Genomic DNA, 27,439 nt, shown 5'->3' with positions numbered 1-27,439 from the left:
AACTGCAGAACACTTCCCACAGAATGTGAGCTGATAAGGGCAAAATCAAGGCAGGGACCTTAAATATAGCACTTGACAAAGAGTAAACGAGCAGGCAGTTTGCTTCAATGGAGCATTAAGATATTAACATATGAAGAGATTTGAGCCCTACCTACTGAATCATGCAGAGGGATCACAGACTAGTCATGGTGCTTTTAAAACTAATACTTCGTTGCACAATATGGTAAAGAATCCCCTTCTTAACTATACACCATATTGTAAATATGTCTTCACAATACGTTTAAAAAATAGCAATGGAGTGGATTAAGTCTGGATTGAACCCATTATGCTATTTCCTGTTTCATTTTCCTTCATTTTCCTAAATCATTCTTTTGTAAATTGTAGCTGTAGCACAATAAGTTGCTTAATTCAATGTGCTTTCTGCCTTAACATCACAGGGGAAATAAACACAAGGGGTTGTATGCAATGCTGCTGTTTCACTTGTGTAAAAGAACACACCCCTCCTCTTCCCTGCATCTGTATGCACACCCTCAAGGTCTGCTCCAGAGGACTGAGGGATCCTCTGGGGAAGACTGAGGGAATCACAAGGAGAGGAGAGGAGAGGAGAGGAGAGGAGAGGAGAGGAGAGGAGAGGAGAGGAGAGGAGAGGAGAGGAGAGGAACAGGACATTCCCACTGCATGAGGGGAACAGTGCTCACACAGCATTGGATATAACCTAAGGAGTCAGGTAAGAGGACAGCATATCCACCAAATTGTTCCTTGCCAAAAAGTACAATTTCCACTAGCACCTTGATTTTCCAAACTTAAAGGGTGAAACTTGGTTGTGATTTACTGTACAAAAGAACAATCCATTGAAGTGGGGTGAATTCCATATCTGCCAAAGCACTGGGGAGCATCTTAGTTGCATCAGTTAATTCATCTGATACCAGGCAGCAATGACAAGATCTGGATGGAAATAGATGTGCCAGGATCAAAGGATGCAAAATTAGGTAATGTGTATACATTGTGCACTTTTATGACATATAAAGCAAGGAATCCAAATTAATCTGGAGTCAGTACCTCCTGATACTTGTGTTGAATCGTCCATCCTTCTAGAAAGCAGTCAAGAGATATAATTTAGGGATTGGGAAGAAGAGGGACTGTACTGGTGTAGGAACTTAAATAACACTCATCCAGTCACAGATGAAGAACTGACCAACTGATTAATCAATATCCAAGTCAACTGATTTAATTAATCATATCAGTTATTTTCTTTCCAAAAGGAATATTCAGGAACAAGCTAGTGAATGTCTCATGCCTGTTAAGGCCTCAGTTTGGGCACAGCAGATGAGTCAAGGGAACTGGTTTCAAAAAAATACCCTGCATTTTTTTACTTGTGGAGGTGGGAAAACTTGGCATTTAAAGACTTGATTAAATTAATATTAGTTGCTGTCAGGCTCTTATTAACAACAAAAGAGCAACAAGACTCTTACTATAAATCTCGGGAATGGTAAGCTTTGGGAAGCTGCCACTGCAGAGACACAGACATATATGTTGTTTGTATGATATCTCCTTGGTCCAGAATGCAGTTTTGTTTCTCATACTAAGACTGACAGTACAAGGACACTTAAAGTATGTAACAAACTTCAAAAAAATAATGAGAAAGAAAGTGCTAGCTCAGCCACCATGCCACTGAAGTTTCTCTACTCTGGAGTTTTGTTTATTAAAGTTTGTTTGAAACATGTAAATAATGTAGTACTCAAAACATTAATATTAATAAAAAGAAGGAAGCCCAACACATTTGGGGCACAAGCACCTCTTCAGCAGGGGGGATCTGAGCTTTAGTGTAGCATGGTAGTTGAAGTGTTGGACTCGGAACTTGGAGACCAGGGTTCAAATCAACCTTCAGCCATGAAGCTCCAGGAGCAACACTGGGCCAGTCCCTGTCCTTCAGTCAAACTTACCTCACAGGACGTTTTAGAGCATAGAGTGGGGAGGAGGAGATCCATGAGCTCCTTATAATACCATATTTCCTGTAACTGTAATAATAAACTCTGTGTTTAGTAGGTATAATATTTCAAATATAGGACTGTATCCAAAGTTTGCACTAAGCAACTGCTTGCATGATGAGAATGCCTTCCACTTGCAGTACAGTATTTTCCCTTTACCCCTCGCTTCATACGCCTCCTAAATATGTTCTGGGTTTTATCCCACCCAGAGAAATCTCCCTCTGGAGCAGATCTGGGCATGGTGCAGGTACACATGGGGAGACGAGAGTACACTGTGCAAGCAGAGGTTGCTCCTCTTACACTTTAGTTGGATACCGCCCAGAGCGTCAATGAAGTACATTATTTTACCAACAGAGATTATTGGTGAGGGACTTTGAGTCCAAATAATACTACTGCTACTACTACTGCTGCTATTTCTCTCCCCCCCCCCCCACTCAATAGTCTGTTTTTATACTCTACAACTTAGGCCTTTTAAATAAACCACAATTAACCACAACCATAAATCAACTTAAAATTAAACATAATATTAGAAAAAGATACTCCCTATTCTAGTGATCTTAAGTATAGAATTAAAGTGTTGCTGAGCACTAACAGAAATGAAGGTTTGCCTCGATGCCAGACCTGGAAGTGGCAAACTTGACTGGCTTCTTTTTTGGACTCTGTCCCATCACCTACTGCTGACAGATGGGTAACAAACCAATAATATTCCCAAGCTCCATTGGCTATGCAAAATTTATTGTTATAAATGCTGATAAATGTTCTCTTTATCAGCAGCTAAATAAAAGCCAAAAAGAAAAAAAAAACCTGAAGTAATTCTTGATAACATTGTTTCTATCAGAAATTAAAAGCAATTCTCTGCTCCGTTTCAAATACATCTTAAATAAGCAGAGAAAACAGATTTTTTTATCTGAACTGACTCAAACATCAAAAAGCTTGAGGGTAGAAGTTGTTCGGCTTTTTTACTTTTCAATTAGGGTGATATGCTTCACTAGAGGTCTATTTTCAGAAAGCAATGTTTTCCGGTACTATAGTCTTCTCAAGTCCTTTTCATAAAAACTGTCAAATATTTTGACAGCTATGTTCTTTCGAGTGCTGTTCGATTTGGAATCAGATGCATTTTGTTTGGCCTTGTCCCGCAGTAAATGTGAACATTTATTATCTTTTCCAATCTACTAGAAAAAGCTATTTCTGCAGGTTTTAGACGCCCATAGCAGTGAAAAGAGAGAACAATTCCTATATTGCTCTGTGAAATTTTAGAAAGGCCTAGGCTAGAATATGGAGGTGCTACCAGGTAAAAAACTGTACGAGCAGGAAATCTGTGTCTTGCTGTTAAAATGCATCCTACTGAAAGAAGCTTCCAACATAAGAAAATACATAAGGATCACAGTGAATTTTATTACAGCAAGAACGACTGCATTACGTCGACCTTTCTTTAAACAAAAGTACTCGAAAAGGTTCCATCATTGTATTTTAAAAGGTACAGAACTATGAATCTATGATTAAATAGGCCCAAAATATATAGAATATTCCATTGGAAATCTGGGAAACTTATGGGAAAGGACACACACATAATTTATATAGCATGTTTGAGTGAGCTGGTTTGAAACTGCACCTGCCTAGCACTGCCCATTAACGACTGATTTGATTTTGATTTATTATATTTCTATGCCGCTTTTTATTCAAATGAATCCCAAAGCGGCTAGCAAATACAGCATAAATCATATAGAGTAATTATCAAATTATCAATGAGAGAATTACAATCTAGGTAAAGGTAAAGGTAAAGGTAAAGAACCCCTGAAGTCCAGTCAAAGGCGACTATGGGATGTTGCACTCATCTCGCTTCAAGCCGAGGGAGCCGGCATTCATTCAAAGACAGCTTTCCAAGTTATGTGGCCAGCAGGACTAAACCGCTACCGGCGCACGGAGGATTGCGACGAGTATCAGAGCGCACAGAAATGCCAGATTCCAAGAGCTTGATATACAGCAAGGATCAAACTCTACCATGATGATGCTAAGTTCCATATCATTTGTTCCCAGTGACTTTGACCAATGCAGATAGGAAAGAGAGGTCCTGACTCCTTCCCCTTAAGCCATTTCCCCACTCAAAATCATCTCCTTTGATTGCCTTTGACTGTGGGGAACAAAAAGCAGCTAGGGAGGCATGATTTTGGGGGAAACCAACGCGAACCAGAAATGGGTAAGGATACCGCTGCCCAGTACCAGTTTCCACATTTTTTTGCCTTAACTCCACTTTATTGGGGACAAATTACACATGACTAACTATCACATGCAGTCTAGCCCTGAAAAGTCATGCCAATATGACTCTACAAATTATCTTTTAGATGGAGAATTCATTTTGCTAACAGAACTCATTACCATGAAGGCTCTATTGAAAATGGGAATACTCTTTCAAACGAAACAAAAATAATATATCCAAGTGACACCAACAAATTAGTTATAATACGTTGCTGATAATTAATGTCTACCTTCCCTCCCCCACCCCCACCCCAAAAGACAACCTCTTATACCATATTGTGTTTGGGACACATGTTTTGAGGGGTGGATGATTAATACTAGTCTACTAAGCAAATTCCAGCATTCATTAATATGACAAACACCACGAACTAACAAGCTTTCCTGATTACACAGTGTGGCTAAAATGAAGATTTGGCAGAATAAAGCTGATTGAGTGGGCTGAGGAGGGGAAAAAACTAATGAAGGACAAAGAAAGTAGGGCACTATGAAAGAAAATCAAGCAGTTAAGTGTACTAGAAAAAGTGAAATAGCAAAGAGAGGAAAGCAACATGTTCCACATGATTGCTTTTGCACACAATAAAATGTGAAGATCTCGCTGACTTATTCTGCAAGATTAGAGCATCTTCCTTCAAAGGTAGTACTTCTGTTGAAGAGACACCACATTCTGCAACTACCTATAACACAGAATTTTATATTGCAGAAAGGGCACTTTACCCCACACCACACACCAACTAGTATTGTGTCCATCATATGAAATGTACCATATTTTTTGCACCATAACACTCACTTTTTTCCTCCTAGAAAGTAAGGGGAAATGTCTGTGCCTGTTATGGAGCGAATGCCTGCGGGTGGCGGGGGGGATCTGCTGCAGTCGTGAGCAGAGGATCCATGGTTCCCCTTCCTTCCCTCCTCCGTGGTTACAAAGCATGGATCCACATGGATCCTCAGAATTTTTGCATTGGGCTACTCCAAACTCACTGTCAGATCACATGTCTGTGGCCACAGCATGAACCACAAAAATCATATATCCACTATTTCATTTAGAATATTTTTTTTCTTGTTTTCCTCCTCTAAAAACTACGTGCGTGTTATGGTCTGGTGCGTGTTATAGAGCGAAAAATACAGTAATTTCTTGAGGGACAGGTACCTACTGGATATTGCCAACAAATGAATGAAAATAAGTGAATCAATCCCCACTTCCCTGGCCTGTGCCTTTTTCTGAAGTTGTATTATTGGCAGCTCAAATCTATAAATATCTACTCAGAATTCAACCCCATTCAGTTCAAAGCTACTCACTCTCAGGCAAATGTCTATAGGACTGCATATACAATGTTTCTTTTAACATATTAAAAACAGAGCATCCCTGTGCACTATCATAGCATAGAACAGGGCAGATAGCAGCAGTATTCAAAGATTTCAGAAGCAACAGAAATTAATTTACACTAGAGGAAACAATGTGGCTTGGGGAGCTGCATTTTTAGCTGCCATTTGGGTTGGGATGTTGAGCAACTGGAATTCAAGTTACAAATAAGAGAGACCCTGCTAGAATATCCAGACGCCATATTTATCATTTATTGTAATGCAGGTTAGCACAACATTTGACCCATAATACCCAAATTGGGGCTTTTCTGGGGTTTCAAAATGGGTGTGTATTAAGAATCTGGTTGTCACAATACATGGCTGGCAAGATACAATTGGCTTGGTGCAATACCAGGACAGGCCTGCTATAATGAGACTAATAGGTCATGAATTTAAACATAAAAACATTAGTAGAAGCATAAATGGAAGAAACAGATTTTCCATAAAATGAGAAATATGTTCATTCATACAACTACACAGATGACTGCAGAGAATGCAGTCAAATTCTCACCACAATAGTTTGGCTGCAGGACCTCCTAATCCTCTGTTAGCTGTCCAGCAGCCTTAATGACAGTTATATTATCCTTAGAAATAGCTCCTTAATAGAAAGATTGGCACACATTTTCCACACCCCAGCAATGGTAGAGAGGTTGGGGTGCGAGGAAGTTTACATATCACTGTGAAATAATTTTAGAATTACAGTAACAATAGCAATTCCAGTCTAGCAACCATACAGATTCTAGGAGTCACACATTCACTGAAACAAAGGATCAGTGGGGCAAACCTCCTATGGAAGAGGCAGAATATACTTTGACAATAATCCCCTCCCCCCGAAAACAATTGTTCAAGGATCCAACCAAGATACTTAAGATGTCTCTCACAAAAAGCGGAAGCGTCCCACAGAATGTTTAACAACTCTTCACTGTTCCTTCAGAAACCCTACATTAAAGGGTTGTGCACATTTTAAGGTAAGATGTGCAATGGGTAATTCTTAAATAATTTGTGAGTGAGTGAGATTTTTTGTATAACTTTATTAATCAAAGTTTGGCGCAAGCTATAGAACAAAGGTGAAAGAAAATGTTTTTAACAAGCACTGATGAAAAATGATGCGAAATTCAAAGTCAAACCAGAAATAACTTTTCCCAGTTATTGGTGACTCATACCTTCTTAAGCCCTACTTTGGCTCGTTCATAAAAATTCCAATTAAAGTTTCATATGGCATATCTGGAACTGAATTTTTTATCTACAGTTTCCTTGAAAAATTGACTTAATATATTAAAAAAAAGTCTCTGGAGTCTCATTTGGAGTCTCCAAATAATTTCTACCAAGACTAAAAGGAATAATTCCTTGAAGATATGGGGAATTTAGTGAGCTTCTTACCCCTACCTCACATAGATTCTATCAAGCAGTCCTACTTTCTAACAGCTTCCTTCTTCATAACTGCTTCACCTTTTTACCTGAATTTACCAGAACAATGTAACCATTTTTCCCTCTTTCAAGGTTTTGAAGTCCACTGATTGCAGTAAAACCTAGAAGAAACTGGTTGTATCTAGCAGATATGCTGCTAAAAGAAAACAGCATTTGCACCCTGAAACTTTACTTTTAATGCCTTTATTATAAAGCAATTCCTCACCTGAGAGATGTTCTTCCTTTGCTCATAATCATTATTTGGCCCTGTTGTGGAAGCTCCAAAATTTTCTAGCAGCAATTTCTGTTGCAGACAACAGCATAATAATCCCCCCAGCTCCTTCAGAAAGAGAAACTCATTAATCCCTAGTGCTTAACAAGAAAATCTCCTGTTTAAAGAGCATTCTATCCCCACCCCATCCCAGGTCTTAAATCATTAGATAATGAAGAAATATTTAGGGTGTGTTGATGCCACTGGACTAGAACAGCAGCTAACAGTAGATGGAGCCAGAGCCAATGACAGGTGGAGTCAAATAATTCTGGTTTTGTCTCCATTCCCCCTCCCTGCTATGTTCTACAAGGGCAACACTGAGATGAGGAAGTTGACAGCTAAGGTTTGGCTGTAAGTAAAAAGGAAGGAAGGTGTGGGTGGCTAAAGGCAAACCAACATTGGTGGGGCACTCCCTCATTCCCTCTAATGGATCAGCCTATACTTGTTGTTGTTTAGTCGTTTAGTCGTGTCCGACTCTTCGTGACCCCATGGACCAGAGCACGCCAGGCACTTCTGTCCTCCACTGCCTCCCACAGTTTGATCAAACTCATGCTAGTAGCTTCAAGAACACCATCCAACCATCTCATTCACTGTCGTCCCCTTCTCCTTGTGCCCTCCATCTTTCCCAACATCAGGGTCTTTTCCAGGGAGTCTTCTCTTCCCATGAGGTGGCCAAAGTATTGGAGCCTCAGCTTCACGATCTGTCCTTCCAGTGAGCGCTCAGGGCTGATTTCCTTCAGAATGGAAGCCTATACTACAGATGCTAATACCAGATTCTTCTCTATAGCATGCTCAATACATTTGTGCTTCCAACAGCTTTTAAAGATGAAAACAACTATGCCTGTCAACACACTGCCCAAAATCCCCACCAACTCAACAGAGAACACAACAGACTTGTTCTGAATAAGGTGTCCCAAAAACTGTGTTCAAGTGGAGAAATTCATAAGAATGGGACTCATGCACATTAGCAGGTAAGCAAAAAAAGTAGGGAGGGCACAATTTTGAAGATTAGGTGCATATTAGGGAAGTGTTGGATGCTTGTTTCTTCAGGATATACCTCCTATAATCTATATAAGAGTAACAGAAACCTCATAATCTACATGAATCATAGAATCATAGAGTTGGAAAAGACCACAAGGGCCATCGAGTCCAACCCCCTGCCAAGCAGGAAACACCATCAGAGCACTCCTGACATATGGTTGTCAAGCCTCTGCTTAAAGACCTCCAAAGTAGGAGACTCCACCACACTCCTTGGCAGCAAATTCCACTGTCGAACAGCTCTTACTGTCAGGAAGTTCTTCCTAATGTTTAGGTGGAATCTTATTTCTTGTAGTTTGGATCCATTGCTCCGTGTCCGCTTCTCTGGAGCAGCAGAAAACAACCTTTCTCCCTCCTCTATGTGACATCCTTTTATATATTTGAACATGGCTATCATATCACCCCTTAGCCTCCTCTTCTCCAGGCTAAACATGCCCAGCTCCCTTAGCTGTTCCTCATAAGGCATCGTTTCCAGGCCTTTGACCATTTTGGTTGCCCTCCTCTGGACACGTTCCAGTTTGTCAGTGTCCTTCTTGAATTGTGGTGCCCAGAACTGGACACAGTACTCCAGGTGTGGTCTGACCAGAGCAGAATACAGTGGCACTATTACTTCCCTTGATCTAGATGCTATACTCCTATTGATGCAGCCCAGAATTGCATTGGCTTTTTTAGCTGCCGCATCACACTGTTGGCTCATGTCAAGTTTGTGGTCAACCAAGACTCCTAGATCCTTTTCACATGTACTGCTCTCAAGCCAGGTGTCACCCATCTTGTATTTGTGCCTCTCATTTTTTTTGCCCAAGTGCAATACTTTACATTTCTCCCTGTTAAAATTCATCTTGTTTGTTTTTGCCCAGTTCTCTAATCTGTCAAGGTCGTTTTGAAGTGTGATCCTGTCCTCTGGAGTGTTAGCCACCCCTCCCAGTTTGGTGTCATCTGCAAATTTGATCAGGATGCCCTTGAGTCCATCATCCAAGTCGTTGATAAAGATGTTGAATAAGACCGGGCCCAAGACAGAACCCTGTGGCACCCCACTAGTCACTCTTCTCCAGGATGAAGAGGAACCATTGATGAGCACCCTTTGGGTTCGGTCAGTCAGCCAGTTACAAATCCACTGAGTGGTAGCATAGTCAAGACCGCATTTTACCAGCTTCTTTACAAGAATATCATGGGGCACCTTGTCAAATGCCTTGCTGAAATCAAGAAGTGGTAGCATAAGTAAAATGTTTTCAGCCCTCCAAACAAATAAGCAATGAACAATATTCTGTTGTACTGCACAGGAAGCATAATCCAATGCATATTTACTGGGAAGCAACTAGAGGTGGGAAGGCCAATTTTTCTGATTTTTTTTTCCAGGCCTTCCCATCTCTAGAAGCAACTGAGCTTGGGGCGGGAGGTTACTCTCCAACAACTGTATTTAGGATTGCATTCATAAAACGGGAAAGGCGCCACAAGACCTCAAAGAATGAATTTATATGAGGATCTTACACTGACAAGCGTAAACAGTTCGGATGTCTGGAATGCAAACAGTGCATTAACACTTGAGGTTTGGGGACATGGCTTTCAGACCTACATGCATACATCAAATGGAATGACTGTTTGACTGACTGTTTTATATTGCATAAGTAAACTTTTTGTATTAGTATTATGAACCCAGTTGATAACACAGTCAATACAGCAGGGGTGGACCTTGGGAATATAGTGTCCTGTGCAAGACCAATATTTGACACACATACACACCTCACCCATCCCAAAGCTGCCTTTCCAGAATCAGGTAAGGGACTTTCCAGGCTTTGGAAAGGAGGAGTGAGGCTCTGGCATGGTCATAGTGCCCTCGCGCCTCCTTTCCAGAACTGCGTAAGTGCTAACTAGGCTTTGAGAAGAAGCAAGGCAGTGCCCATTAGCCCCTGTAGCCTGTGCTGGGGAACCAGTTGTGTTGCCCTAAATCTGCCTCTGCTTCCACTTCAAAGTGTCTGGGAAGGGTTGTATTAATTTCCAAAGCTATGCTATTGAATAAATGCAATCTGTGATGGTTACAGCCGTACTGCTTGCAATCTTGACCCAGCTCTGTAGAGAAGGTGAATTTGGTTCTATTTTGCATTCAGCTGTTCTGCTGAACTCAATAGTAACATTTATTCAGTCTAGTTGTCTTTTCCTTAAAATTAATTACACACTGTAACCCAAGCAATAAAATTGTTCCAGAAGAACATAACTGCCCCAAGGCCAAAAGTATACAGTATGGCTTCTCTCATCCTTCTAAGTTTCAGCCTTAGGGTTGTTGCCTTCTTCCTCTGTGGATTATGAAAATTCACATCTACTTTCAATATATATTATATTTTACACTTTTAAAAAAAATGTTGCATCTTCTGGCACTTGAGGAAACTCACCATGTTTACAAAAAGGCGTAACACTTCAATTACAGATATGTTAGTAGATTTATAATATGAGGGTTAGTTTATTAATTGAATAATTGAGTTAAATATTTTTTAAAGTTATATATTACACATCTCAACTACATTAATTCAAGGTGGCTTACAGCATAGACGAGAAACAAATACAAATATATACAAATTGCACAATAAAATCAAAGTTTTATGTATGGGTGAGCTGATAAAAAGTGGGAAAATGAAAGATTCTACTGAACGTGTTTGATCCTAATCAGCTTGTTCATGCTCTGCTATTAATCCAATCCAAAATCTTCAACGTCTATCATTTAAATATAAAATTTTGAGGAACAATAATGCTATTGTTTTTAGAACTTATCCAACTATCAAGCTGCAATCCTAAACCCTATTGAATTCAGCAAAACGTTCTTCTGAGTAGGCCTGGTTAGGACTGTGTTATTTATAATTATTGTGTTGTTACTTTTATTTATTCACATTTATCTCAGCTATCTTCTAAACTAGGAAAAGACTGAAGTTGAGTTTCAGAAAACACTAAAGCATTTGTAAAAGTTTATTGAAGGATTGGTCAGCATATTTTATGATGTTTCCATTGCAGTATATACTCTTAAGCACACTCAGGGGAATTTCAGCTCAGCTCAGGGGGACTTCTGAAAAAGCTTGCACCGTATAGGTTCTAACTGAAAGTGATTTCCCTTCTCAATTCTTCTTAACAGTGGAGATCCTCTGCTTAGATGTTAGCCAGTTGGTGCTTTTGTACATGGCCATGTGCTTATCATGCATACATTTGATTGGTGTAGAGAGACTCCAAGAGCTGTACATACTGCGTTTCATGGTGTTCTATTCCCATATTACATTCCCCCCCCCCCTCTACAATCATGCAACATTAGACACATACACGACAGAGAATGAGCTCCCATGTATCATTTTATGGTCCTATTCCACAGCCGCTCATGCCACCACAAATTGGATAAGGTGCTGTGGAGCATGTTACTCCAAGGAAACTGCAGATAAGAGGAGGAGGACTCTTCAAGTAATGATGTCCCTCAACTGTATATAAACATATCTAAAGAGTAGCCCTACTTGTTTGAAGAGTCCCTTTTTTCTACCTTTTCATATTTGATCTTGTGCATTAATTCACTTTATTCATAGTGATGCACTGTCAGTTTAGAGAATAAAGAGCGGATCTTTACATGTATCCACTCTGGCTTTTTTTTTTTTTTACTTTCATCACTTAGATGCTAAATTGTGATATACACAGTAATCCCTATTTCAGAAAATTGTTGAGAATGCAATAGAACATCAATTCTTTCCAGCAGACCTGAGAATATATCTACAATCCATTTATAATTTCAGGCTCATGCTTAAAATACAATTGGCTGGCATACCATAATAACTGAAAATGACACTAAATAAGAAAAACCTACCTTCAAAGTGTCTCCATGTTACAGGCAATGAAAAGCACCCTTAGCACTAAAATCGTCTTGGTCAATTTAACAGTGCTAAGTGCAGAACAAATTGATCCTAAAGAGAACCAAGCTCTTTCCTGGCATGTGCCTACACTGAATAAAATCCAGCAAATCCCATGCAACCCGTTCCCCTCTTTATCAAGCATCCCATAATGGCCAGGCTAGATTTAAATGCTATCATATAATGCTTGAACCAAATGGCACACAAAGTTGGCAGTAAAATCCCAGTTAGTTCAAAGTCACTGGTCAAATATGTCCCCTTCTAGCATTGCAGAAGACCTGTTCTCAACTACTGAATGACAGCAGTATGTGGAAATGAAAGAAGGCTAAACAACATAGCCCTTTGGGGCTGAATTTGCTTATAAACTTATTTATGTCATGTTTTCAAGCACCACTCACACAAGATGGCTTCCATATAAGAAAAACACAAAACATACCAGAAAATTTTAGGTGGCAACACAGAAAAAGAAAACACAGGGCAGTTCAAAATAAAGCATCAGTAGATATTCTAGCAGCTGAAAAATTAAACATTCAAAAAAAGTTCTTTTATGTGTGCTCATAAAACAAAGTCTAAATCAGGAAAAAGCAGCCCAAAAGAAATAATTTTCCAAAGCTCAATTAAAGATTTGCACAGCTGAAGATCTGCAGAGTTCTACACTTCCATGGAAAGGGAGTTCTGTAATCTTGGAGTCACAACAAAAAAGGTCTTGTTTTTCATTTTTTAACATCACAAAAAGTTTTGGCACCACAACTTTAACAAGTACAATTAAAGGCTTTATCTACACTATCCTTTAAATACAACATACGGTATATGGTACGCCAACAAAACACAACTTAGAATGTTATGCTGCATGCGCAAAGCTTCAATGTTGAGCATTCTAGAGCACTTCTTCAGTTTAAGTAATGTGTGTGTAGTTTATTTAGCAACTGGAGACAGAAATGCTTCAAGATAAATCCAGCACAAACAGCAACTACTCAGAAGCAAGTCCCATTGCATTCTTTGGGGCTCACTCCCACATAAATAACTCAGCATAGGATTGTAGATTTAAACTACAATCCTACATGAAATTTCCTGGAAGTAGGTTCAACTGAACTCAGTGGAGCTTACCTCTGAATAAACAAAGCATGTAACAGGACTTTAACAGTGAAATCTATGTAACAAAATATATCTTTCATCAAAACTCCCTAGCTTGTATCTATAGAGAGAAGTTGCATTGGTGCTGCTACAGCAGCTTATAAACAGCCACTCCACCTGGGAAAACTAATAAACTGGAAATGTTGTTTCTTCTTCTTTTTTTGAGTCACTACTGTGTCATTAATTAAGTATTAATTATGTGTGGGCAGGCAATCAACTACCAATTTCAATTGTATTCGCAAAGCTTAATTATGTCCAGAATATTGCCATGTTTGAATGAAGGCTTTCAAAACAACTGAACGAGGGAAGGGGGTCACCCCAAACCACTTCTGCTTCCAGGGATATCAAGAGGGCATCTGACCCAGGCTTCATTCCCTGTGTCAAGTCATTAACACCGCCAGCGGTTTTCCTTTCTCTAAAGACACATTTTATTTTATTTTTAATAGAAGCAATTTTATAAATCCAAACACAAGCAAATTGGCCACTGAAATTAGCATTATGTTCCCTCAAAAGAAGATATGTGGTTAATTCCATTATGCAGAAAAATAAAATGCGATCAGTTGTGAAGTTATTCCTGGGCCATAGGGGGGAAAGCGCTTACAGTACAGTACTGTTTGTTTGTTTGTTTGTTTGTTTGTTTGTTTACTTACTTACTTATTTACTTAATCAATCTCCATAGCTCAGTAGCAGAGCACATGCTTTGTATGCAAAAAGTCCCATGTTTGATCTCTGGCATCTCCAGTAAGAATTGGGAAAGTCTCTGGTCTAAAATCCTTGACTGTTGCTGTTATTCTAGACTAGATGGATCAACAATTTGACTTGATATAAGGCAACATGTGCAATGTGACACAAAGGCAACTGTATTCATCACAACTTGCCACAGAAAAATTTCTTCCTGTTTTATGGTCCTAAAATGGTAGAAAACTACCCATGAAATGATAGAAGACTGCAAGATCTCAGAACAACTATCCTAAAAAAAAAAATAAGAGTCTGCTGCTTAAGTTCTACAGAAACTTGGGAGTAAGCCTCATTAAAAACCAATGCATTTGAGTTCAAGTAATTTGAATTAGTCTGAATGTAAGGAACAATCTTGTACTCCACACCACCAGACAACACTTAAGAAAGCTAAAATTTTAGGCAAAAAAGAGAACATTTTTAGTTAGACCTATATTGATATTTGTAGATGAACACAACCAGTTCACATACAGAAGTTTTTATCCTAATTCACAGGTGCTCCTTGCATATGAAGAAGACTGTCCAGGGTAATTGGTAAATTTATTTATTTATTATTTATTAAATTTATATACTGCCCTATACCCGCAGTTTACAGAATAAAATCACAATATAAAACCACAAAATCCATAATCAAAATACAAAAAACAATCCAATAACCCCTCCCCACAAAAAAATCCCACATTTTAAAAGGGCATAGGATGTCAACTGGTAGACCTTCTAATGCCATGACTATAACAGTCATCACTTGAAGCGATCCTGTGTCTTAAAGAATAATTCATCAGCTTTTTTATTATTAAATGTGTTTCATGCACAGAAAATCAGAAATAGGCCTTGCGGGTTAGCACAATCCTGCATCTGAGTTCAACTCTGTTTTCTCCCATCTAAGTATGTATAGGATAACTGCATTGTGAGGGATCAGTCTCACATCTGAAGCCATGTACAAGCCTGAGAACAAACTACAATTCTAATTGTACATGCACTTATGTGAGCATACGTCCCACCGATTTAAATTAAATTTATGTCAAAGTAAGTATGCTTAGAACTTTGACACAACAAGGAATAACTAGCAAAATGCCTACCAAATGATGGAAGTGTGTGTTCATGGAAACATGGCCATAAAAAGACTACTTCTGATCTGACAGGCATGTGTCACCCTCAATTCATACTTCCTGAGGACTTTGTCCCACATTTCCCCACAACTTCCTCCGTCTCAAGTCCTCTTCCCATAGAACTTTTGCTTCCATCATTCTTCTTTGCCCCTCCCCCACCACCTCATCTGCTCTCCTTCAGTCAGGTCTCTGCTGTCCCCCACACCTTCATTGTTGCTTTGCTCACCTCTACCTCCAGGTTCTCTCCTCCTTTTCTGGATTTTCATCCAATTTTTAGTCAGTTGATCCCCATTATTCAAATTCAGATGATTGCACTATTAACCACCACCATCAAATTTGATGATCATAAAATATTATACATCTTGAACAAGGAATACCAGGTGTATTTTAGGAGCCAATTTATTCATCTAAATCTCCCCCCTGATGTATTTCTATCTATAGATTTTTAGAGTATGCAAGTCTTAGGATGGGATCAGGCATTCCATTATACACATGATAAGTGTTATAATTATCATTTATGACTCTGAAACATAAAATGGATGTAATCCACTATCATAAGGTTGCACATCATAGGTCAGGTCCTTTCATAACGCTGAACAACTTTGCAAATATCACATGAGAGATATAGCTTTAAGCCTGATTATTACATCACCCTCCGAAGGCCATTTATAGTATACCAAAGTAGCTTCTGAGATGGGTTAGGTTAACCACACAGCTAAAAACCTTAGCAATTGACACAGGAAGATGTAATGGGGATATTTTGGGTAGAAATACTTTTAAAATACTGGAGGCGGGTATAAAGACAATGATTTTTTTTAGTTGCTTTTACTGGAGAGACAGCTTGGCTTAATATGCCTTCACACCTGTGGCATTTTCCAACTTTAGTCACACTGTACTATAAAGGAACCATTTGTCAATTTGGCAGGTGCACAGCCTGTAAGACCCTGATATAACGTATCTGCTTTTTACAGTGGTACCTCGAGTTACAAACGCCTCAGGTTACAAACTCCGCTAACCTGGAAGAGTTACCTCGAGTTGAGAACTTTGCCCCAGGATAAGAACGGAAATCGTGTGCCGGTGGCGCAGCGACAGCAAGAGGCCCCATTAGCGAAAGCACACATCTAGTTAAGAACTGTTTCAGGTTAAGAATGGACCTCCGGAACGAATTAAGCTCATAACTAAAGGTACCACTGTACTTCTGCAACAAGAGTTTTCTTCTTTGACTACATCTCATTCCAGTCAGAACCTCAGAAATGGCTAAAGACCAGTGGTAAATATGGCATGTTAACCAGCATATATAAACACAGTAGCAACTTGGAGTATGTTGCAATCTAAAATAAACTCTTTAGTAAAATTATCCTTATCAAAAACCATGAAAGTGGTGGACCACTTTCACACCACAACCTTGAGAATGTCTGTGGTTTCCATAACACCTTTTTTCCAAGAAAGCCTAGTCCTGTTTTTTAGCCACAATGAAATGGCTTTCAATGGTCTCAGCTTGTTTGTGCATGCATATCTCTGTTTAGCCTTAGGCCTAACTTTTCTCTAAAGAGCTTTCCTTTCTACAGCAATAGATCAACATTCCGCTACTATTGGGAGAAGAGAAGAGATATCTACGCATAGGGAGGTGGAATGTATCAGACACATAAATTCATCCTCTGGAAAGATGCATTTTCCACCTGCTGTGCTAAGTAAGGACACAATTAACTCATCACTGATCTGGTACCAATGCAAGGCAGAACTGAAAGTCGTGAGCATTGGTACACATCTTCTCTTAAAAAAACACCACAACTCTTAATGCGCAACATTTCTAATTTACTAACGCCAGCTTGATAACCAAGGAGCACCACCATAGTTCAGTAACCAAGTTGGGGGTAGCTGGTTAACCAAGACCGGATTGCAAGTTAATTCACAAGATTTCTAAAAACTATATAATGCTTTCTGTAAGATTGTAGATCCACCTTCCTTCCCATCCAAGCAGGACTTCAGGGCATCTCAATTAAGGCTGGGGAGGGGCTTTCTCCACCTAGGGTCGCCCTACCAGCTTTTGGAGTGCTGGTGCGGGAATCGCCCACCAACTAAAGAGAACCTACACCTGGAGCTCAGCCAAAGAGTTCTGACACCACTGTCCAAGCCCCTCAATCCCACGTTCCCCTGTCGAGGAGCATCGTCAACATGATGATCCATGCAGCGCACATAGGGAGCCGCTGGCTGCATGACAGGCGCCCAGAGCAGCTGCCTCGGGCGGGAGGAGGGAGGGGGCGCCCTCCGCCAGCAAACGCAGGACCTCCGCTGGAGCGGCGAGGAAGTTGAAGGGGCTTCGCGGACTCACCTCTCACTCCCTTCCGTTTCTCCAGCGCCAAGCGCCCATCACCGCCCCAAATGGACCAGAGAGACCAAGAGAGGAGGAGGAGGAGGCAGCAGCAGCAGCAGCTGAAAGAATTCGAGACAACCTAAGAAAGACCCCAGTGAAGAGAGGGACCTACCCGGAGAGCTTGGCAATCTTGACAAAGCTAAACACATCCATCCATGCAGCCGCCGGAGCTCTGCCTCGCTTCGTGCCCCGCTCGCCCGCTCACTCCAGCAGCAGCTCCATGCCAGGAAGCAGGGGAGGCATGGCTCGTCTCTTCCAGCACCAGCAGCAATCCTTGCCTCGGAAGAAGGAGCTGGCGACGAAGGCGGTGGCGGTGGCTGCTGCTGCTGCTGCTGCTGCTGCTGCTGCCGCGGCTGCTACCCCCCTCCGGCCGCGAGCTGAGCGTGCAGCATCTCCCAGCGGCGGCACCATCGATAGCAATGAAACTGCTGCTGCCGCCGCCGCCTGGGCTGCTTGCTTGCTTGCTCGCGCACGCGCGCCCCCGTCAGCCCGGCCAGCTCTGGGGCTAAGCCGGCGAGGCGTCAGGCCGGCGAGGCGAAGGGAGGAAGCGCCTCCGCGTCTGCGCAGAGGCCCGCTCGGCGCAGCAACGAAGCAGGCAGCCTCCTTGCCGTGGCGCGCGCGAGCAGCCTCCTCTCAGGGGGCGGGGAAAAAAGGCGCCTCGCGCGGCCCGGAGCCTCAACAGCTGGGGAAGCAGCAGCTGTTGCTAATCCCGTGCACCTGCCGACGGGGCCCACCAGCTGCCTCGCGCCCGCCGCTGCTTTCCCTCAGGCGCGCAGGGCTTCTGCTCCATGGGGGCGGAGGCAGGATTCTCCCTGTCATAGCAGCCCGCGAGGCCATCTTGGAGGGGGCAGCTCAGTGGTGACACTTTGTGTAGGCACACGGTGTTTCTCATTTGTTCCTGCAAGACACTCGCACCGTGGCAAACAAGTCCCCGGGAGAGATGCAAGCGAGCCCCTTCTCAAAATGGAGCTGTGCTTTGAGATGCGAGATTGAGAGTCAACGGGCGCCATACAAGCCAACTCCTAGGGGCCAAGCGGGGCAGGGGGGAAGCTTCCCCCCCCAAAAAATAAATAAAAATACTTAACTGACTGGGGTGCTGCCCCTAACAAAAATCCTGTCTATGCCCATGTGCCCCCCATAAAATATTTGAGGGTGCTTGGTGCCCCCAAAGCTAATGGGCATTGCCATGCAAATGGTGTGCTTGCACTGCATCTTGTGATTGATTATGTGGTGCTTACCTGCTCCCCCAATATTTTATTCACGTTGCCACATTTATTTTTAAGCACCCTGAGTGCTTCACAGCTTCTCTTTCATTTTGAGGGAAAAGCAGATCAGCAGCTCTTGCTGGTTTGGAAAGAGCATAAAAGCAGTAAAAACAACAACAATCCCTTCTTCCTCAGAGGGAAAGCAGTGTGAGGTGGAAAGAGCCCCAGTCAAGAATCCCCTCAGAAGCCATCCCTGCTGGGTGCTACCTTGGGGAACAGCTGCAACTTTGGATGGGTGTCTGGCATCTCCGGCTAAGTTTGGGAGAGATACCTGCCTGGAATCTGGATTAGGTCCTGCAGACGTGCCTGAGTTAGATGGATCTAGCATTTGAGTTGGTTTAAGGCTGCTTCCTTTATCCCTCTTCCTCTGAGCTCTGCCGCTTTCAGGGAAGCCTGCTGGTCCCACCTCCACAGTCTTGTTCACCCTCTCTCTAGGCACTGCAGCAGGGAAACTATTAGAGAAACTGTGAGCAGCCACTTGTGCCTCCTCACTGGCTCATTCTCCTGCTGTTGGGCCTGTGGTATAGACTGGGTGGCACAATGGTTGGGATTCTGCCCAAGGAGCCCAACCCTTCCCACCATGCTGCCCACAAGTGAAGACAAGCAGAAGGCTGTGCAAACAATGGTTGCTACTACTGCCCTTGATAATTGCCCATTTGCCCTCTTTCCTCCGGAAAGCTCCTTCTGCCCACATGTCCTCTGCCTTTTGGGATTGAAACAAGAAGGGCTGAGTCCAGCAGATGCCATCCAGAGGGAGCCTGTTGGCATAAGAAGGCAGGCTCCCCCCTCTCGCTGGGTGGTGAGGATGGCAGGATTGGGGCTTTGGACCCAGTTCCAACCACTGCACCCCCACCCACCCCAAGGGAGAGCACAGGTAAGAAGGAAGAGGCTGTTCCTTCCATAACTAACATACTGGGCCAGGGATGGGGGAACCGGCTGTGGCCCTTGAGGTGTTGTTGGGCTCCATCTTTCATCAGACCCTAGCCAGCATGGGATTATGAGAGTTGTAGTACAACAACATCTGGACGGCCAAAACCTCCCTTCTCCTTTCTCTGTGCTGCACTAGACGGAGGGAGCTGCTCATAATGCACCCAGTCCTCCCTGCTATGGTGCCCAGAGAGGATGAGAACGAGAGGAAAGGGAAGCAGCCGCTAAATAATAATAGTAATAATAATGATAATAAATAATATTGTACCGCACCCATCTGACTGACTGGATTGCCCCAGCCACTCTGGGCAGCTTGCAACATACATAAAACATAATAAACATTACACATTAAAAAGCCACTATCTTTTTCTTGCTTGCATACTTCCCTGACACCAAGTGGAACAGAACGGATGAGGAAGTGCAGCTGGGGGGATGAGCACCTGGTGTCTTCCTGACGGGGGGCGTGGGTGGGTGCCTGTCCTTTCAGCCTCTTGCCTTATTCATGGCAAAGGAAAGGCTGAGCGATTGCTATTCTTTTGCTTCCCGTTTGATCTCCTCTCCTCACCAGCAACAGCTGCTGATTGGTTCCCCGCACCCTCCACTTCCAAAATGTTGTGAGCTTGTCTCCTGAGAAATTGAAAGGCGTGATCTAGAAGATGAGGCTGTGTGCAGTCAGACTGTGGGAAGTGCTGTTGTTCATCTATTTGGGAAAGTGGGGAGGGGGGGAGGCTTGATTGTCCCTCCTTGTACACATATACGCACAAATGTAGAATTGCTGTCTTGCTTGTTTTTAAAAGCCAAGGTTGATTTTTTAAAAAAAGGTGTGTGCTTTCTGCTGTGTGTGTATGTGTGAGAGTCACACACCACCAGCGGCCTGCAGCTACCCAATACAGCCCTCAAGCTTAAAAAGCAAGGTTAGCGACCCCTATTTTAATTGCTGTGTGGTAAGGTAAGGAAATGTTTGCTAGGTGCAGATTATTCTGTCTCTGTTGCACTGTGTATGGGGAAATCCACCTATGCTATATGAAGTAGTCCTATACCGTCAGACTACTGATCCACCTCTAAAGGTAAAGAGACCCCTGACCATTAGGTCCAGTCACGAACGACTCTGAGGTTGCGGCGCTCATCTTGCTTTATTGGCCAAGGGAGCTTCCAGGTCATCTGGCGAACCAGAGCAGCACATGGAAACACCGTTTACCTTCCTGTTTACCTTCCCGGCGGAGTGGTACCTATTTATCTACTTGCACTTTGATGTGCTTTCGAACTGTTAGGTTGGCAGCAGCAGGGACCGAAAGATGGGAGCTCACCCCGTCGCAGGGATTTGAACCGCCGACCTTCTGATTGGCAAGTTCTAGGCTCTGTGGTTTAACCCACAGTGCCACCCGATCCACCTCTAGGTTAGCATAAAATCTGCCAACAGTTAGTAGCTTTGTAAAGCTCTGTAAAGCAGCCTTCTCCAGTGGGGTTTTCTTTGGAGATGCCAGGGTCAGGGACAGAATGTAGGTACTTCCATTTACAAAGTGTGAACTGTACGTTAACTAACCTATTATCCTCCACTAGTGTCTTCTCAATGCCTGTGTGCAATAGTGAAGGGACAGGCTTCAATACATACTAGTAAAGTAGGCAGTGTGTGTGAAGCAGCCTCAGTAACACTAAAGTGCAATGCCACATCAGTCTGTAACAGGAGTGGAGAACCTTTTGAACCTTCTCAGCAACTGCCTGAGGGCCGCATCAAAGTGACTGGCAGGGTGAGAGGCAAAGGTGGGCAGAGCTATAGATGTAATGTTCTGTGTGTTGTACAATAGGCTAGTTTCTACACGTGTGCGCGCACGCACGCACACACATCTCTATCATCCATCAAGGCAACCAAGAGGCATTATCAGAGTTCAAGGATACATTCCGGCCAAGCAAAAACGCCCAGAGTGCAAATCAAGGGCGAGTGAGGGGGTATGTGGCTTGGGGAGAATTTTGAGAGCCAGAGTCCTGAATGGCCATTTTTGGTCCCTGGGCCTGAGGTTTCCCACCCTTGGCCTATAAACTGAAGCCAGAATATTAATACTGGAACTTTCTCACACAGCCTAAATCAGTCCAGGATGTGGAGTTCTACAATAAAACAAAACTAGGATCCTCCCACACCACCTACATATAGCCTGAAGAGAACAAGGAAGCAAGTAGATAGAAAATCATGAAATACCTGCGGGCGGGAGTTGTGGAAGGGAGCACCATCCATCATTGGGATATTGTTGACAGAATATACCCTCTAATATTTTTGGAGTGGTTTCTGTAGGGATCCATAGGTAGGAGGGTCTTTTTTGCTTCAGGCACACCAGTAAGAGCAGGATTTATTCATTGTTTCCTGTTGTAATTTCTGCTTGACAAGAAGACTTGCAGCCGGTCTGTGTCTGAGCTTCCTGATCTTGCTCAAAACCCATGCTGTGGAGATACATGCTTGTGTACAGTCCTTTCCCCCAAAAAAGTTCATTTGAACATAAAAAAAAAACTTCACAGGTTTATCCGTCTCCTCAGCCAGCTTTCTACCACATGTCAGCCATATCTGCTACCATTCTGCTCAATGCCACCCTTCCTCATCTTGGAACACCCCGTTTTTCTTCAAATGAGCATGTTTACAACTCATGCATGCTAAATACGGATGAAATCAATTTAGAGTTGGGTAGATTTCTTCATAGTAGATAAACTATGCAGTCTAAAATGGTCTAAAATAGTCTTTTCAGACTGCAGGAGCAAATCTTGCCCCAAGTCATCTTTTTATGCTCATCTATATGGGATGCATCCCCTTCACCAAAGCTGTGGGACCTGGTAAGATCTAACCACCACATCCTTGAAAGAGCCAGCAGATCCTTATTCGTACTGGTGGTACTGGGTAAAAGAGGAACGTTTTGTACAAGCACACAAGGTACTGTTGGTTTCGTGCTATTCTATTCTTTAAAGCAACAAAGAAGAATAATTGATTGCCTCCTTACCTTGTGAGAACTCTGAGCACCCTTGACAAGAAACACCCATTCATCTTAGAAACATACCACGGGCAATTACACAGCAAAGCATTTAATTTAATGTTTGTGCTAAGGATCTGAAAACTTCCCAATTAAACCTTCTTGTATCAATTCAGAATTAAAATGGTACAAAAATTAAATTAAAACTACAGAATCTTGGCATGTCATTTATCTTAGGACTGATTCACAAACGTGTACCCAAGAAGATCCAGTTTTGCCTACTGCAGTACGATCAAAAGCAAGACAGTAGTAAATACAGATTTAATTCTGCACACACACACAAATGCCCTCCACTTCCAAGTTTAGGACAGGAACCTCTTTTTACATCTCTCCATTCCATGATCTCACATGCATGCACAGCTTATCCAGTTTTCGTACATATATTCCTGAACACCAGTGTGATTTCCCTTCTCTCTCTGATCTGAGACCAGTGCACATGTGTCAAAGAGGAATGCTTTTACCTCTGCCTTGCATCTGCCACAGTTATTATCAGAGCTCCCAACCCACATCATGACCTCTAAGAATCTCAAGAAAGGAAGTTACTGAAATATTAGGTCTTTTCAGGCAACCAACAATTTTCTCACTTGCTCACACCCCCATAGATTAGAAAAGAAGATAATTCCAGAGGACATTTTCTCAAGATGTGCCAGGCATTCAACAGTGCTAGACCTAGCACATTATGATACATAGCATATGTTATAAAATATATTTAGGGCATTATTAGAGTGCATTTCCAAAGGGGCAAGATCTCTACATTTCATTTTAATTCACCAAGCAATTTTTGTTGTTTTGCAGGATACATCTAGAAAACTCTGATAATTTCATTGCACTTTTGACTCTACAGCAGATGAAAACTAATTAAGTCAGTTTGAACGTAAATACTTTTCATAACTTCCAATTTGCTTTAGTCCCAGAGAAGCAATTAAAAGCTCATTTTCATAAACAAGCTTTTTATTTTGTTACTATTAAATACACCTTTGTGCGTTTCTTTTTCGTGGCAGATCTGTTGATTGAAAAATACTGTTTAACAGAAAATAATGCAAGCTGGATGAAGTGCCAAACAGTAAACTCAGACTCCTTTTGCTTCTATATCATTTTTGTCTATCCCACTACGTAGTCCCTGGTTTATCTGTTATACATTTATAATATTGTTGTGCACGCCCCAAACTCTGAGAGGCAAGAGAATTCAGGAATTCCAGCACTTATCCAGGGTTCAATTTCTTTTGAATGAAGATGGTGTCTTTAATGCATATGGTTTTGTGTATGCATACATATCCTGAGCATAGGCTCACAACACTAACTATCCAACCTATCTTGCTTCCCCATTAGGTTTCAATGGGGGAGGGGTTCCCCAAAGCCAAAGCTGTGGATTCAGTACACAGAACAACTCAAGTCAGCAGCAGTTCTATTTAGCTGATTGTAGCCTCTGGGAGCTCATGACATGGACTTGTAAACAGGGGTGTTTGTGAGGGCATTTTGAGGGGGAGGCCTAGAGTAAGGTAACTAGCAGGTGGATTTGCGTGGACAGGCGGAGTCCCCAGATCCCGAGCGCCCCCCTGTCATGTGGAATAACAACTCAAGACAACGTGCTATGGGATTAAATTGGCCACAACTTTATTAAATTTCAAATGTGGGTAGACCTTAGCTCAGGCATTGGGCGTTCTCCCTCCCCAGTCCCTAGCCGGGGACCTAGGGAGCATCAGGGTTATCCAGTGGGGGGGGGGGATGGGCCGGCTCTGGAGAATATATGTTCAAGCAGAGATAGCCGCCCCCGTTACGCCGCCATTGCAGGGGACAGCAATGACCTTTCGGCGTACGGTCAAAGCCTCCCTTCAGAAACCCCTTTTACGGGGAACCCTGGTATCGCCGCCGCAAAGAGGAAGATGGACTAAAGGATTCCTCCCAAGGCCTGATACCGCCAAAGTTGTGACGCTTTGCTACGGGAAAGGCAAAACCTGCCAATGCAGGGAAATTCCTTTCCGGCCCTTTAACAGCGACCTTAACGTAGCAGCGCCCGCATACCTGTGAAGAAAAGTTAACCTGCAAAACCTATGAAGAAAAGTTAACCTGCAAATAAGACATTAACTGAGGGTGGGTAGGGTGGGAGAAGCTCTGGAGCCAAGTGAGGATTCCCAGGTAAGATCCTCCCTCTATTGTGTGGGCAGGTAATCCCTCCCCTACCTGGCCTGGTCTCCTTGGCAATGCTTCCCCCAGGTGGGATTGGACAACTGACTGAGGTAGGCGGAGACCTCCAGGTATCCCACCTGAGGGAAGGCAAAGCCAAGCCTATGCTGATGGAGCCGCTCCAGATCCAGGGGCTGCGCGGTCCACGCAAAGGGCACCCCCCATTTTAAGCGGGGAGCGGTCATTGCAGCTGGTTGACTGGCCAAACAAAAACTGACAAGTGGGATGCTGCAGGGTTGTGTCCTGAGCCTGCTGTTGTCCAACCATTTTATGAACAACTTGAATGAAGGAATTGCGGAGGTGCTCATCAAATCTGCAGGTGGCAGGCTTAGAATAAGAAATTACTGCCTAGCTGCTAGCTGGTGCACCTTTTATCCACCTCCTTACCTTAGCTGGCTTGTGGGCACTACTTCTGCTGTTTCTGCAATTTGTATCCTGGCTCCAGTTTTAACCTTCCTTCCTAAGTGAATAGCTCCTCTCTCAAGCCCATGGCTCCAGGCCTGGCAGTTCTTGTATTGGCAGGAGTAGGATAGTTGGCTGGGAATAGTGAGCAGGAGAAGCCAGTTATTTAGAGAGTGCAAAATGGTGAACAGGAAAACCAGGCTGAAGCAAGGCTACAATGCAGGAGGAAATGAAATGCAAACTGGTGACAGCAGTGAAGCACACAAAGATATACCATATTTTGTGCTCTATAAGACTCACTTTTCCCCTCCTAAAAAGTAAGGGGAAATGTGTGTGCGTCTTATGGAGCGAATGCAGGCTGCGCATCTATCCCAGAAGCCAGAACAGCAAGAGGGATCGCTGCTTTCGCTGCACAGCGATCCCTCTTGCTGTTCTGGCTTCTGAGATTCAGACTATTTTTTTTCTTGTTTTCCTCCTCCAAAAACTAGGTGTGCCTTGTGGTCTGGTGCGTCTTATAGAGCGGAAAATACAGTAAATGCCATAAGTAAATAAGGAAATAAGACCTCTCGCTATAATATGACAGCTTCCATTCTCACTCAAGCAGCTCATTTAGTGTGGCAATACAAAACCGGCAATGTGTGGGGATGGGAGGGAAGTATCGCAGCAAAAATGAAACAATTAGCTTGTGATTATGGGTGGATGTTGAGCTAGAGTACCTGTGTTGGAATGTGCCACCTGCTGATCTTGCAAAGCCCAAGTCTAACACTTTTGAAGTCGAAATGAGAACTGACCCAGCCTAGGTGCTGCTTGTGAGTGTCAGAGCAGGCAAGATCTAAGGTAGGGTCAACAATAATACCAATAAAACAAATACAAACAAAGAAACAAAAACAGGAATATACAATCTTGTAAAGGCAACGGATGGTCTGGAAACGGTATTCTATTTCTCTTCAGCTAATCCAGTTTACTGGAGGTGAGAATGCTAAGGAGACTTCTGAAGCCATCCTGAGTGTAACAGCAAAACCATGATTGCTGGACAGCTCCCTCGGAAGGTCTGTGGCTTTCAAGGCAGGTTTCACCCCCAGCAATTACCATTTCATAAACCCCAGAATTCGGCAAGCCCTAGGCTCTGTGGTTTAGGCCACAGCGCCACCCGCGTCCCAAGAGACGTTTGGGCCATAATGAATAACTCAATGCAGATGCCAACACAGCTGTATGTGGGGCAGCTGTGAAACAGGTGAATTCCATGGCAGAGACCCTTAGGAAGGGAACTGAAAATAAAATTGCTGATATCATGATACAAATCTATGGTACAACCACACTTAGAATACTGTGTACATCTCTGGTCACCTCTCCTCACCTCACCTCCCAAAGGATATTGTAGAATTGGAAAAGGTTCAGATAATGGCGGAGGGTGAACCAACTACCCTATGAGGAAAGAATGCATCTTTTTGAGCTTTTGGGTTTACAGAAGACATGATAGAAGTTTATAAAATTAGGCATGACATAATTTTCACCCTCTCTTATAAACTGGAACTCAGATATATCCAATGAAGCTGAATGTTGAAAAGGTTCAGGACAGATAAAAGAAAGTGCTTCCTCACTTAGTATTGTAACTGCAGATACCTAGTAATCTAAATGGCTTAATAAAAACACTCCTGAGATAAAGAACTATGGTTACTAAACAAAGCTTGATATACTGTCTTGTTCAAACCCTGGACTATACGTTCTTATCCAAGTCAAGTGCTGTGTGAGTTTTATTTTTCTAAAATGCTTTTGATAGCTCTATATTTGCCTTAATAAATAACTTTTTTGTTATGCTACGAGCTACAGAATTGCACTTCTGGCTCCTGAGTGGTTCACTGATATTATCTGTGACTATGCGAATGACTTGTGTAACAAGTCTGCTAATGTGGCACTCTCTATTTTGTCTTAGGTTAACCAGGCTGAAGGGAGCCAAGGAATAAGATGCATTCTGGACCCAAACGAAGTTTACTATATACCCTCAGGTATGAAAAATGCCTGGTTACAAAGAACAGTTCTGACAGTAGCACAGAGATCCTTGCCCAGCCTCCATCCTGAGCACCTGAGAGAGTGAATTCTAGTCATG

At 42.7% G+C, this 27,439-nt stretch overlaps 1 protein-coding gene across 2 annotated transcripts in view; it reads right to left on the bottom strand.

Moving 5' to 3' along the window:
* FRMPD4 (FERM and PDZ domain containing 4) overlaps positions 1-18,099 on the bottom strand; it is a 212,113-nt gene extending 194,014 nt beyond the window's left edge. For both annotated transcript variants that reach the window (XM_083501792.1, XM_083501789.1), the window contains exon 1: positions 17,656-18,099. In XM_083501792.1, the coding sequence (XP_083357918.1) occupies positions 17,656-17,696 (41 nt within the window). In that variant the 5' untranslated portion in view covers positions 17,697-18,099. The remainder of the gene's footprint in view (positions 1-17,655) is intronic.
* Positions 18,100-27,439: the final 9,340 nt, after the last annotated feature.

Source organism: Podarcis liolepis (genome assembly GCF_965112155.1).
Source record: "Podarcis liolepis genome assembly, chromosome: 4".
In the NCBI taxonomy this organism is placed as follows: Eukaryota; Metazoa; Chordata; class Lepidosauria; order Squamata; family Lacertidae; genus Podarcis; species Podarcis liolepis.
The sequence above is the reverse complement of the archived record's forward strand: the minus strand, read 5'-3'. Positions and strand labels throughout refer to the sequence as shown.